General features: G+C 41.2%; 2 protein-coding genes across 12 annotated transcripts in view; one reads left to right on the forward strand and one right to left on the reverse strand.

Annotated features, from left to right (window-relative positions):
* ripor3 (RIPOR family member 3) overlaps positions 1-6,419 on the reverse strand; it is a 29,293-nt gene extending 22,874 nt beyond the window's left edge. For all 3 annotated transcript variants that reach the window (XM_048254644.1, XM_048254645.1, XM_048254646.1), the window contains exon 1: positions 6,201-6,419. The gene's annotated coding sequence lies outside the window, so the exon portion shown is untranslated. The remainder of the gene's footprint in view (positions 1-6,200) is intronic.
* A 2,360-nt stretch (positions 6,420-8,779) lies between these two features.
* The window catches only part of chd6 (chromodomain helicase DNA binding protein 6), a 39,631-nt gene continuing 34,867 nt past the window's right edge, over positions 8,780-13,543 (forward strand). For 3 of the 9 annotated variants that reach the window (XM_048253912.1, XM_048253921.1, XM_048253920.1), the window contains exons 1-3: positions 9,665-9,852; positions 11,467-11,524; positions 11,919-11,968. In XM_048253912.1, the coding sequence (XP_048109869.1) occupies positions 11,942-11,968 (27 nt within the window). In that variant the 5' untranslated portion in view covers positions 9,665-9,852; positions 11,467-11,524; positions 11,919-11,941. Of the gene's footprint in view, positions 9,266-9,469; positions 9,555-9,664; positions 9,853-11,466; positions 11,525-11,918; positions 11,969-13,543 lie in introns of those variants that run through there. The other 6 variants (XM_048253918.1, XM_048253915.1, XM_048253913.1 and 3 more) reach the window with 6 other exon arrangements.

The following is a 13,543-nucleotide window of genomic DNA, read 5'->3' on the forward strand; positions in this document are numbered from 1 at the left end:
CAGAATTTAGCTAGTCGGTTTTTTAACCTATCTGGGTTCTCCAGGTCTACTGTGAAACATTCCCATTTTATGGCTGCTAATAAAACATGTATAAGTCTGTGGTTCTCTGGTGGTGACGTGTGTAAAACCAGCCAAAACAAATGTACAAATCCCTTTTTGTCTGGCAAGTGGAGCTCTTGCCCACCTTGGTCAGGCTTATTCTACAATTTAAAGGGCACCAGTTAAGCCTTGAATGTGGTTCATCTTTAGTCTGTAAAAAGCACAGAACTACTGGTGCATAGAATGGTGCATGCATGGCAATGATTTCTGAAAACACTGTGTGCTTGGGGGTCTTTAAAAGACATTAACTTTAGCGTACATTGGGGGTAAGGGGAGCACGTTAATCTTTTGGCTCATGGCATGCCAGCACTCCGGGTTCCCAGGGCTGGCCCTCTATCAGGCGCAGTGGATGACAGAAACATGCCTTCACCGATGCCGGCACGGAAAAGCTCGTTTGCTGAGACACTGGGGGCGGAAGTGGGGTCAGAGGCAGCTCTGGAGGAAATGGACATTCGGAGTGTAAGCATTTTTTTTCGACGGTCAGCAAAACAGCATTGCTTTAGAGTAGTGATCCATAAGAGTGCTCTTGTATTGGCTGTTACTTAGTTCTTGAGTTCTGTGTGATTCTGTATTGTGAACTAACTTACACTTAATAAAACAAATGCTATGATATTGTCTGTGTGCTAGAAAATAGAGCAAAGGTTAGTAATGACCATCCAGTGATCTAACTCAATGGGAATGAATTCAGATATAGTGTAAAACAACACTCAAAGGGACTGGCTAAAAGCAGTGACACATGGCTGTTTCACTAGACTTTGTGTGGGGTTCAGAGGCCTTGAGTCTCTTCTCGTAATGCGAATGATATATGATCAACATGTGACGAGTGTGTTTTACGTTTAAGTCTAAGGAGAGAGATCACACATCTCCACACAGCTCCACAGAGAGGGGGGTGTAAATCACTGTGAGGTAAGCAGTAATGAGTAGGACCACCAACCCCCCGTCCACAATGGGACCCAAAGGAGTCTGTGGACCTAAACATACCCCTCAATCTCTTTCTTTCTCTCGCTTTCACACACGCACACAGACACACACACACACATTTTAGATGTCATAGGTCTGTCGTAAAGGCCAGACCAGGACTATGAATGCATTGTAAGTCTAGGCATTAATTTCACACTACAAACCAGCGTAATGCAGAAACCTTTAGACTGTCTCAAAAGTGCCTCAAGAGTTCCAGAGGGTTTGGTGAATGGTCAGAATGCTTTCCCCAGATGCTGCCTCTACTTGGAAACTGTTGTGATCTGGGTTTGACACACGCTCTGATTTATGAGACACCTTTCCCAGTAATCAATTCCTAACCACTGTCATAAACTTCAAAACTTTATCACTTTCAAATGTTTTGTGCCTTCTACGTCAAGATTGTTTTGGTTCACCTTTATGACTTTTTTTTTTACCGCATTTAAGGTAGAGGTTGAAATGATGTTTAGACTGTTTTGTGAATTCTTCATCACACAAAAGAGTTAAAAGAGGTTTTCATCAATCTCACAAATGACTTGGAGTGAATGTAAGACACAACTCTCTTCAAAGCACAGACATCATTTGTATCTACGAGTGAAGAATGATGACTGTGGATGAAAGCCAGCGCCCGGAGCCAAGTACAGCGAGAATCCTCGGTCAAACAATGGGAAGAGTGAGAAGACTTGAGTTTGTAATGCTAAACAGAGAAGACCCTGTTTGACTGATGATCCCATGCTCTCCCCGTTTCTCCAGCACCTCTGTGCCCAAAGATATGTGAATCTGTTTTAAAGTCGTATTAGTTTGCTTTCCTTGGCTTCCAGCAGGGAGCATTTCTTACACTCGCTTTGACTCTAACCAAGAAGCAGGTTGCAGAGAACATAACAAAGTTCAGCACATAATCTATGAACACTACAACTAAATGAACACTACAACAAAGCTGATCTTGAATGCCTTGCAACCTTCTTGACAAATGATGTTCACAAACTGCGTTTAGAAAAATTCAGATTGAAGTGTGTTCTCTCATTTGGCTGTTTTTGCTGCAAGTGCAAATTGACTATTTAAGCCTGCACAGATCCACCCAAAACACTGTTCCTTGGGGGATGACAGATTTGTGTAAATATGAAAGCCTTCAACGAATGTCAGGCCAAATCTCCTTCATTAAGACAGGAAATGCTTTGCATGGATGGGAGGCTGGCCGACTCTAACCAAGTTTGATTCAGCATTCTTAACAAAACAAGCAGAGTCTCCATAATCACGTGCTGTTCAAGCTGCCACTTGAAAGCATAAGCGTGGCTTCTCTAAGACAGTGACAGACCAGAGCAAGGTTCAATTAAGGATTCTTTCAAGTTCTTCAGCATGTTTTCTTTGCCATTTTGTTGTGATTTTAATAGATTCCAGAGCTTTGGAGAGACGGGCATCCTGTTTGTGTGGAATGCCAGATGGGTTATAGGTTTGGGGTAGTCTGCTGAGGGAGACCATGGGAATTGAGGGAACTGAAAAACACAACAATTTCTCCCTTGACTTCGAGCCCCCTTGGGATGCATCTGCAGCTCTTCCTGCTAAGTGATCTATTTACATTGGCCATGTAAGTCATGATGCTTCCAGCAGAAGTCACCGAAATGAAATTTTTGCAGAGGCAGCAAGAGAAGAACTCTGGAAATTAATCAATGATAATGAAAATGTCACTTTACAAGTATAGATCATATAAGTTAACATACTTGGCAGATTATCTCTACTCTCTCTCTTCTCTCTAAACAGTATTTGCTTTTCAGGTTTTCTAATCAATTTTTTGTACATTTTTAAGCTCATATGTTTAGCATCGCTCTGACTTGTCATAAACAAAGCACACCCCTCTCTGTGTCACAAAACCTAAGAGATCATTTCACATCATCTTGTTATGCACTTACATTTTTGCCAAGATTGTCCTCAGGCTCAGCTCTTGGGTGGCTTGTGTAAGTTCATTCCTGCCATTGCATGCTCCTTTGCAATTAGTGGTAGCACCCTCCTAACCACATGTAATGTTCTGTTTTTGTTCAGACACCAAAGTATTTGTTTTCAATGTCCTTGGTCTGTTTGAACTATTTGACTGAATGGCTAAAATGACTGATAAATTGTTACGTGTTATGCTGCTTTTGTCTCTTAAATACTGTGCTTCTCCCTTAAAAAAAAAAAAAAAACCTTAACATTAAAAGTCCATTCTATTATGAGAGCAATACTGTCTGGCTGTAGAAGGAAGCAACTTGCATGCTGATTCACTATTTTGTAGGCAGTTACACTATTGTATTACTAGAGCATGCTAGATCGTTTAGCACTCATTTTTAACAGCCATTAATTAACCACATTATTATGCTTCCTAAGGCAGGATCCCTATGAGAAACTTAAATGTCACGTTGAGGAACCAAAACATGTGAGCTCAGAACTTCCGAATTATACTCTTGGGATGTCAATCAGTACCATGGCCATGGATCTGTAATGAGCATACTTGTATCAGAATTTGCTGTCTTTAGAATTCAGATCAGAATGGATTCTTGTCAATTGAGTTCACAAAGGAAGGGAATGCGTTTCATTTGTGGGTAACACTACAGGGTGCATGAGGTCAAGTCATTCTCTCTCTCTCTCTCTCTCTCTCTCTCAGAAGTTAGGCAACCCCTAAGTGTTAATACATCCTCATGCTACTTTTACACTGTACCACTATTTTCTATTTGTATTAAAACTCTAATACATTTCTGTACTGTGGCCAGGGTTCTTGTACATAATGCTTTTCCCTCCCACATGCAAAGTAAATCTCATTGTTATTCTTTAGCTTTCCTCATTTCAGAGTCTCAGTTGGTGGTACGTAAGAAGACTCTCTACCTCCATCCCTTAGCAACCACATATTTTCAGCTGAAATTGTGTTATGAGGCCAGAACATTCAGGGTTACTGCTGCAAAAACTCACAAAACATCTTACACTGGAAGAAGAACCATGATTTTTCATTGCTACCATGCCTATTTGGGATAGCAAGGTAGATTGGTTTAGCCTGTATTAGCCTGTATTAGCCTGTATAGGACTGCAATGATTAATCAATAAATTGTTGACTATTAAATTATTTGAGATTTTTTTCACCATTTTCTGGCATATTATCGATCAAACAACTAACTGATTTTTCGAGAAAATAATTGTCAGATTAATTGACTATGAAAATAATCGTTAGCTGCAGCCCTAATTCTTTATGGCATAATAAACTTTTGGATGAATGCAGTGGAGTGCAGTGTAGTTTTGTCTTAAACGACGACTCTGAGTTGTCTTAAAAGGAAACATGGGTAACAGGGTATTTGCTATCTCTAGGAGAGCAGCAGTCAGTCAGAGTGGGATCTCTTCAACATGTTGTCATCAAATAGGATGTGTATGTCTGTCTCAGTGCAATACACAAACAGGGGACCACCATGTTCAACTGTACACCGTAGTGATTGCTAACATTCACTACAGACGAGAATGAATGGTCAACACAAACTGGGCAGATATTTTAACTTGACCTCCTAATTCAAAAAGATGACTGTTAATGTTAACTCATAGGTCCTCTTACAAAACTCTGCAGGCAATCTGGTCTTTTGGACGTCATGAACTCTTTTGAGTTTATAACAACAGTTGCATGGAGGAACTGTTGGGGGAAGTCATGTGACTGACTCTGTGAACTGTTGTATGATACACAAATAGTGATTACATTAGGCTCTGTTGGTTATTTATTATGCTTGATTGATAGCTAATTAAATAGAATACAATTCTACTTTGCTCCAACAACAATGACCGCAAAACAAACAAACAACCAAACAAATAAACAAAAATAATATTGAAGATTGATCATTTGAATTCCATTGTGATGTCAATGGAATTTCATGACAACATATGATGTCATATCATGTCGTCATTAGCCATGATACAGCTGATTATCAAGGTTGTGAAATTGACACCTTATTCACCCTGTGAGGTTATGAGGTTGCCTATAAACTATGAGGTTGTTATCACAACAGATTTAGAACCCATCCTAACAAAACCTATCCAAACACATCCAAACAAAACTTATCCCCACACAAGCACATCTTCAGCAATGATGTGTCTTAATGCTGAAATAAAAGGGTGGAAAAAAATTGTTCTCACGCTGGAACATTCCAGACTGAAATTTTCTCAACTTTCCTGGTTTCCCATTTCTCAAGTGAGTACAATCTGGAATTCGGTTTCAATTTTCTCACGGACAACCATGGGCAAGGGTGGGAGTTGTTGAGGGTGTGTGTATGTGTGCGTGTGTGTGTGTGTGTGTGTGTGTGTGTGTGTGTGGGGGTGCTTTGTGGGGTGCGAAAACGTGAAATATAACTATAACTGTGCCCAAATGTAAATTAAATAGCACAGCCAACCACCCAGTGACCCGTACCAGTGAGGGGGGTAGGGAACCTATCAGGGGTTTTCCAATGAGGCTGCTTTCAATTATCACATGTGTGCAAGAGAGCTCCATTGGAGGTGATTATAGTCTCATGATATAGCACATTTTAGAAATAAACTGTCTTTTAATGTAATGAATGTAAGTATATCACCATTACCAAGTTGTTCTACATTCTAGATGTGTTCTTTTTTGCACTCCCCCCCCCCTCCACCTGATGAAAAGAGAAACATTTTCCTCCTGCCCTGAACTGTAGCCCTGCAGAGATATATATTAGCTCACGATTTTCCAGCTACACGTGCCAGCAGTCAAAAAATAAACAAAAGCTGCAGACTTGTGAGACAGTCTTAAGCCCTTTGCGTTTGGAAACAGTGCAACGAGTGCAGGGGAACCACATCCTCACTGTCTCACTGACATAGAGCATGGAAGACCAAGAGCCTTGTTTATGTTTAATCTGGCCAACGGAGGCACTCAGGGCCATGAGAAAGTATGACAGAGCGGACATTGTTGTTATCTTTCTGGTGCTCTGCAAGCACATTCATCCAGCATGTTTTTTTCCCATTGACTTCTGCACACGAGTCATGCAACTGTCATATGCCTATGGTGTGGTCTTCGCTTCCCAAGCATGTCAGCAGTCCATTGAAAATGACATTATCAAATGCAGAGTTAGTGAGGTTAATGTTTGATCATAGGATTAAGTCATCAGAATAGCAGCATTGTTCTTGCTTACCTGGTTTTAAGGTACTCCTATTCCAAAGCCAAGCAGCATCTGACAGCAATGTGAAGCACGTCCAGACGCATCCTCAACATACAATGTGTTTGTATGTGTGTGTGAGTGTGTGTGTAGGCTATGTGCATGGGTATGGGTGTGTGTGAGAGAGAGACAAGAGGCTAGGCAGCAGTCTGCTTGCTCCTGATAGCACTGCTCGGTCTCAGCTGTGGGGCTCCAGGAGGTAGGAGTGACACTTGATTCCAAGAACCAGTTTTTACTAGATGGAAAAAAAAGAGGCTGGACACATCAAATACAAGACACCCCCAGTGATCTGTCTCCCCTCTCCCTATTTCGCTCTGCCTCTCTCTCCATCTCTCTTTCATTGTCAAGCCTCACATCTCCTCTTTCTCGTTCTCCTCCCCCCTGCAGTTATTTCTGTGCTCTCTTTTGCACTCTCTCTCTCTCTCACATACATACATACATATAGATAGGCAGAAAGAGAGAGTGAGAAAGATAGAGAGGAGAGAGAGATTTAGACAAATACATTCACATTCTGTACTTGTCATTTTTGTACTTTGCATTTTGGCCCAAGCGACACATCAAAGGAGTCGGCTGAAATCTTGAACCCCCCCCTCCCCCACACACACACACACACATACACACCCCATCCTGGCCATTTTGGCACACGTACTTGGCAGATTCCCTGCTAAACTGTACAACTCTATTTAATATCCTCTGAAACACAAAAGCATATTTTCACAGAGATTCAAGGTGGGAGACCCCCCACCCCCGCTCCCTGAAAAAGTATGAAGCTAAATTAAACCTCGCCTCTCTTTCCACACTCACACTGTGCTGCGGACTCTAAGAGGCGCATGACTTCTTTCTCACAGAAACTATGGGGAACTGCTTGCCGCATGAGGCCCCCTTGCTCAACACCTCAGCCTCATGCAAAGGCTGATAAGATGGGAAAGGGAGAGTATTCCTTTATTCTGACACTGGTCCACAAGAGTAAAGACAGCAAATGTGTTTGGGCTATTCACCTACTGACCTTTGGTCGACTACTTATCTTGTCAGGTAGGCCTACACCCATGAAAACCTGAGGTCTATGGCTAAAATATTTTAGTTTATCGGAAAGGAATCTGTTCAATCTATTGGATTTTTTCCAAGCATTGTGCTGTCCTGATAATATAAGACACTACAATTGAATATTGACCCTACCAATGTGCAGAATGCAATCATGTAAATGCTTGAAGACATCATTGACTGCTCCATCTAATGCTCTTGTCTAATGATTTGAAAGTGTTGCGCTCAAACTTGTGAATGGGATACCACTGCCCTCTGCTGTGATCTGGAGATAATACAAGAAACCTACATGTATTCTCCTTTCCCCTATACAGTGTGTAGGCTACACACATAACTCAGTTTAACAGGGTTCTGCAGAGGATGACTATAGAAACAGGGAGGTAAAAAGATGAGACAATACCCTGACTGACTGACTAAAGACCCAACTCCAGAATTGCAGTAGCCTACTTTCTTGTTGTTTGACTATTTCTGAAAAGCAACCTTTTCGCCGGTCCTTGGCAAAGTGCCCAGAAAGAAAGAAAAAGGAAGAGAAAGGTAAGAGGGAGGGAGAGAGGATAAAAGAGAAGACTAAACCAATATGGAAAAAATACTCCCAAATCCAAGTATCATTTAACCCTTTCATTACACGACTTTAATTGTATTACTGTACACTAGATTCAATGGGATAGCCTGTTCTGTTTCAGTTCAAAATTGTTAAGTATTAAACAAACAACTTCCTCTGAGCATCCTATATCAGGAAGATTAAAACATAGTTGTATTACTTCCTTTATTATGTCAGGCATGACACTAAAATAAGAATACTTTGACAAAATAAGAATACTTTAATAAGGATACTGTTATCAATGTGTAATAACACTTGGGACAGAGATACTTTGTAAACAAGTTGGACCTTGTGGTCAGTATTCCGAATAGTTTTATTTAGGCGTAAATGTATGGGATGGGGAAGGAAAGAAACACACACAGACTGAGAGTTCACCTGCATCGCAAGAAAACCTACTGTAGCTCCAGTAGCCTCCTGTTTTAAATGCACTAATTCATGTAACAGATGGCTCATCATCATGGAGCCACTGAACATCCAAACGAAGAAGATGCATATGGATCAGGCTACTCTGTCATAGGCTGTGGACCACTGCTCAGGTTACTTTACGATATGACCTTCTATAACAGCAAATCAGTGTTCACCTGAATGTTTGGATTGTATCTCAGGGCAAGCCTGATGAGATTATGCGAATTTTCCTTTAAGGTGGGAATTTGGTCAGTCTACATTAGTTTTTTAGTCTGCACCCGGGAAGGTCAAAGGTGACTTGAGGCACTTCTCTAAGACCAAGTATTACCATGGGCACTGAGCAGACCATAGCATACTAAACAAGACGAATTAGTTCGGCACTATAAACAGCAGTAAACTTAGATTAAGCCTGGACTGCTTTAGGTTACCAACTGGAGCAAATAATAGCCTAACCACCAGCAAAGTTTGTGCTCTAACAAGAGCACAACGCGGGGTCACCCCACTGATGCCCACTATCAAGAAATGCTACCCGGGTACCACAGTCGTGAAACTAGTTATATCATACGCAGGGTTCAAAAGAGACAGTCCGAACACATTGTCCCCATATCTCCACATGCGAAGACGCAAACCCAATCTACTGCGGGCAAATGTGTAGGCTAGGCTACGTAGCTACGTTTTGCATAAATGCATCTCCATGACATAGCACTTTGTCAACGTGTGTGAATTAAACCCAGGAAATTTAACATCCGGGATATGAAACACGAGCAAAGACGTGGAATGTTAGACATTTTTTTTTCTCCGGCGCCGTAATGATGGAGTAAAAAGCACCATGATTGGTGGATGCAAGCAAGAAGAAATATAAAACCGCCGGAGAGCCGTAGCATACGGACCAGAAATACGATAAATGCGGATAAATCAGCGTTGCCTTACAACTAAAACGACGAACACACGATGATTAAACGACGCCTTTTCACAGACATTCATCGCATAAAAGGTATGGAACCGAATCCAGACGTTATATAGCTTACATCAATGCAAAGAAGTAAAAGTGCACAATGGTGCTTGCAATATGTAGCTCTCAGACAAACCCGGAATGGCACTCCTTGTTTGACAGCTAGGAGACCAATAGAATTTTCCATCGACCCAGATGCGCTTTGTTACAGCCAATGAAAAATAGAAAAATACGGGCCCAATAAAGGTTAGGCTGTTGTTGCAGGCGGCCAGTGCTAAACTTCACCAAATAATAGCTGTTTGTATTTTGGCTGCTGCAGTAGCCATTTTAGGTAAGTAGCCTAGAGGTTTTAACTTTTATTTTTATTTTGATGAGTATACGAGTCCTGTGCGGTGTCTATATGGTGTGTTAGTCTAGAACTCGGGCATCCCTCTTGAATGAACTCCGCTGGTCTTGCTTTAGTAGGATTAAGAAATTGCTCTGAGTTTTTTTTTTCTCCCGTCTCCCACCCCCTCTAATTTTTTATGCATTTTTCTAAACTGTCATGGCGTTTTTGTGTCCTTGGAAATAAATGCGGGTTGAAGCGCGGGGTTGGCAAACTGATGTCCTGGCCGGTGAGTGCTGCTCAGGTAGGTGAGGTCGTATTGTGGGGTAGCGAGATGTCCCTGCGAGGAGTTTAGGGGGGTGTTAACACGTGTAAGGACTGGAATATATAACACCGTTGCAGTGACATTAGAGTTAGCAGGCAGGCTAGCTCGGTTGAAAGCTAATATTAAATGGGACACGGAACGGGTGTTGTTGTCGGTTTTAAAGCAGATGTACTATTGAGTTTGAGTGTTACAGGACGAGAAGGCCTTTTAACGCGCTGGAACTTCATTTTATCAAGCTAACTTGTAGGAATTCAGTGTTCCGCTTTCCAAAAATGCGGCTCATTACTATATAAGGCGTATTGACGTAACGTATTGACTTAACTAAGGGTAGGTAATTTTGCCCAAGCTTGTTGTATACGTTTTCATTGCTGCGCATCTTTAATAACCGATCCAGTCACACAACAAAGACTGAAGTATAGTCACAGGTACTTCAACCTGGCCACTCCAGACACCTGCCCAGCTGCTTGCAAGGAAAGGTCTTGACACATTGTGTCACTGGAGTTGTATGATGTGGCCTGCTAGAGCCCTAGCTCTTAGGGTTTCTGACGCAACACATTTTTCTAAAATGTGCCAGACTATTATAACGACCAATGCAGCTGTCTCCAGAATATAGAAGCACAAACAAGGCTATGTCAAGCGGAGTTTGCGACAGATATGTTTGGGCACTTTCTCATGTTCCTCTTAGAGCAAAGCCATCATATCCTATTGTCCAGGTGCTGATTAGGACTCTACATCTACATCTTACCTGTCTGAGTTCAAGCAGGTGCCCTGTAAAGGAGCTGCATTCTCAAACATAGCCTACAGTCTATAGGTTAACAGACTCATGTCACTCACATGTTCATGGCTTTGGCATTTGTCTGAAGAAGTTTTCTGGTTACACAGGTTATGGTTATATTGCAAATAAGGGGATTGGGAAAGGGGAGACAATAATGATTTGTAGGCTACTCTCCCACTTTCCTCCTCTTTGTGTCTTTCAGATTGGGATAATGTGTACTATATTGTGTGGGTAAATTATAAGAACACACAACACCATTTTATCTAGTGATCACTGATAAAAAGTCAGATTGGGCAGATTGATACCCTTTTCTGATTAGGTTGTCTTCTGCTCATTGAACTGTTGAAAGATCTGTACATTATGGTCATTGTTTGTTGGATCTGATTCCATATGTTACAGGTGAAAGTGCCTAAAACCTTACAATTTAAACAACTGTTAGACTAAGTAGCCTAATGCAGCATCTTTTAAAATAACATTTAGGCCTACTCTATTCATTGTACTTAGTCAGTATGTGTTATGTAGGCCTTTGCATTAAATCACATGTGTGGTATGACATCATCAAAGCGAATCATTGGATGAGTAGAAGCAGTTTGTAGTTATGGACTTATTACTGGAGACTACACTCCGTGTTGTAGTTGTATATTAGCCAAGGCCCTAGTGCAACAAGTTGATGTAAAGTAATTACACAGTTATTCACATCTGTAGAACTGGTAAGAGACAGTCCTGAATACAAGTTTTACTGTCTTGTTTTGTTTATTTGTTTGTTTGTTTGTGTGTTTGTGTCTGTGTGTGTGTGCGTGTTTGGGCGATATACGCAGACTGTTTCTTCTACCTCATGAAATGATGCTGGATATTGTTTCTTTAATGTAGCAAAAGGTATGACTGTATTATTATTATAAATAGAAAAGGGACTTTAAAGTCACAGGCTATAGCACTTGTCTGCATGAGATTGTTGCACAGTAAGGTGCACAGTAAGTCTCCATGTTTTGGTTTGTGTTGTTTTTCTTTTTGTTTGTTTTATGACAGATCTAAATATCAAATTTGTTGAAGCACTGCAATCATTAATACTTTGACCTGTTAAATATTTGTATCTATGAGCCAGTTTTTCACTGAACAGATTTTTATACAACATAGAACTTTGTTGCACATTATGAAGCACACAACCTATTTCACCTTCAACAACTCAATGTCCTATCCTATGCTTCTTAAGTTTGTTCTCAACATGATATGCACTGTTTGCTTTTGTAAGGATTGCATTTCTGTTTTATAGATGCAGCCGAATTCTAGAAAAACATGAAAATACAAAAGAAGGAGAAGCAGGTTAGTGTATTACTGAGTGCCATGTGTTCTGCGCTGAGCAGAACTTCTCTCATTGGTGACTTCCACTGTGGTCACCCTCTGTCACTCATGCATCACATTGTAACAACAAGCATCATGAGTCATAGGGATATCTTGATGTGCAACGGCACCCTGTCAGTGACATTTGTGGAATGTCATCAATTTCTTTGTTTATCTATAGGCCTATTGGTTAAAGGTGCTCTAAGCGATGTTAGGCGGTTTCTAAGCTAAAACATTTTTTGTCACATACAGCAAACATCTCCTCAGAATCCGCTATCTGCCTGTCCCCTGAGTACATTGTAAAAAAACGCGGTGTAGACAGCGCAGGCTCTAAAAACGGCAACAGAAACAGCCTGGTGCAGCCTGGACCATGAAACATAACAAACTTTTCCAGCTATTCACCAACGAGATGCACGTTCAGGAGAGTTTCAATTGCACAGGAGGGAGGGGCGTTCTGTTGAACGTCAACAGAAGTGACATTACCCAACATCGCTTAGAGCACCTTTAATGTGACTGTTTTCATTTACATTTATTTTGTTTTATGTGTTTACAATTCTGCTGAGCAAACATTCTTCTGTGCCTCTGTTTTTTATTTGTGTAAGAATGCTTTTTGAAATGGCTTTGTGCAGTTAAAAAAAAAAAAAGATTGATTTACAAATGAAGTTTGATTTTTGAGTTTCAGTAAGCAAAGCAACAGTGTAGAAGCCGTGCTTGAAACAAACTCGTGTGGGCTTTTCTGTAGAGTGCCAGTACGGTCCAGCTGAAGCACCCTCTCCATTCACATATCAGTCACCCACGGTCCAGTCCTTGCCATCACTGGAATCATCTGATCAGACCCCCAGCTTCCATCCCCTCCACTGCCCCTGTAGTCGTCAGCAAACTTAAGCATGTTTCCCAGCGCCTGTTGAAGCTCCAGCAGCTTGCGCTCTGCTCTGCTCGCTCCTGCCTCAATAGAGAGGAGGAATTCAAAGATCAAAGACAGCCGAGTAAGACAGAGCCTCACTTTCACCCAGAGTTAGTTTTCTGCACACAAAACCAACTGTTGGTTTATTTACCGCTGGGCATCCTATACAGAGTCCTTGCTCATTCAGATCTGCAGACCTACAGTACATGTGCATTGTGATATACAGCTGAACATGGTCAAAAGAAATGAGCTGCAGCTTATAGCTTTACAGTTCTTGAGAACTCATTCAGATTAGTGTATTGTCTGTTTTGATATGAGGATATAGGATTTTGATTAAAAGATTGTAGACTGGGTTGTATGGTCTGCTATTGCGTGGGCATTAAAGGGAATCAGGGAAGTCTTTTAGAATTTTCTCAAAGGCTTGAATCAGCCATATGTCTTCAGCTGGTGAGCGTGAGGAGCAAACTGCTGCTGGAATTGCAAAATCGTATGTTTTTAATTGCTGTTAAGAAACATCCTTATACACATATAGATAGAAAGACTGCAAGGATTCAACAGAACTGTGTAATAATTATGACAGACACTTAAAGCACAATTACAACTTGGTGCAGTGCTAAGCTCTCCTTGGTTATATAGTATTCAGTATGTTTTGG

Source organism: Alosa alosa, chromosome 10 (genome assembly GCF_017589495.1).
Source record: "Alosa alosa isolate M-15738 ecotype Scorff River chromosome 10, AALO_Geno_1.1, whole genome shotgun sequence".
In the NCBI taxonomy this organism is placed as follows: Eukaryota; Metazoa; Chordata; class Actinopteri; order Clupeiformes; family Clupeidae; genus Alosa; species Alosa alosa.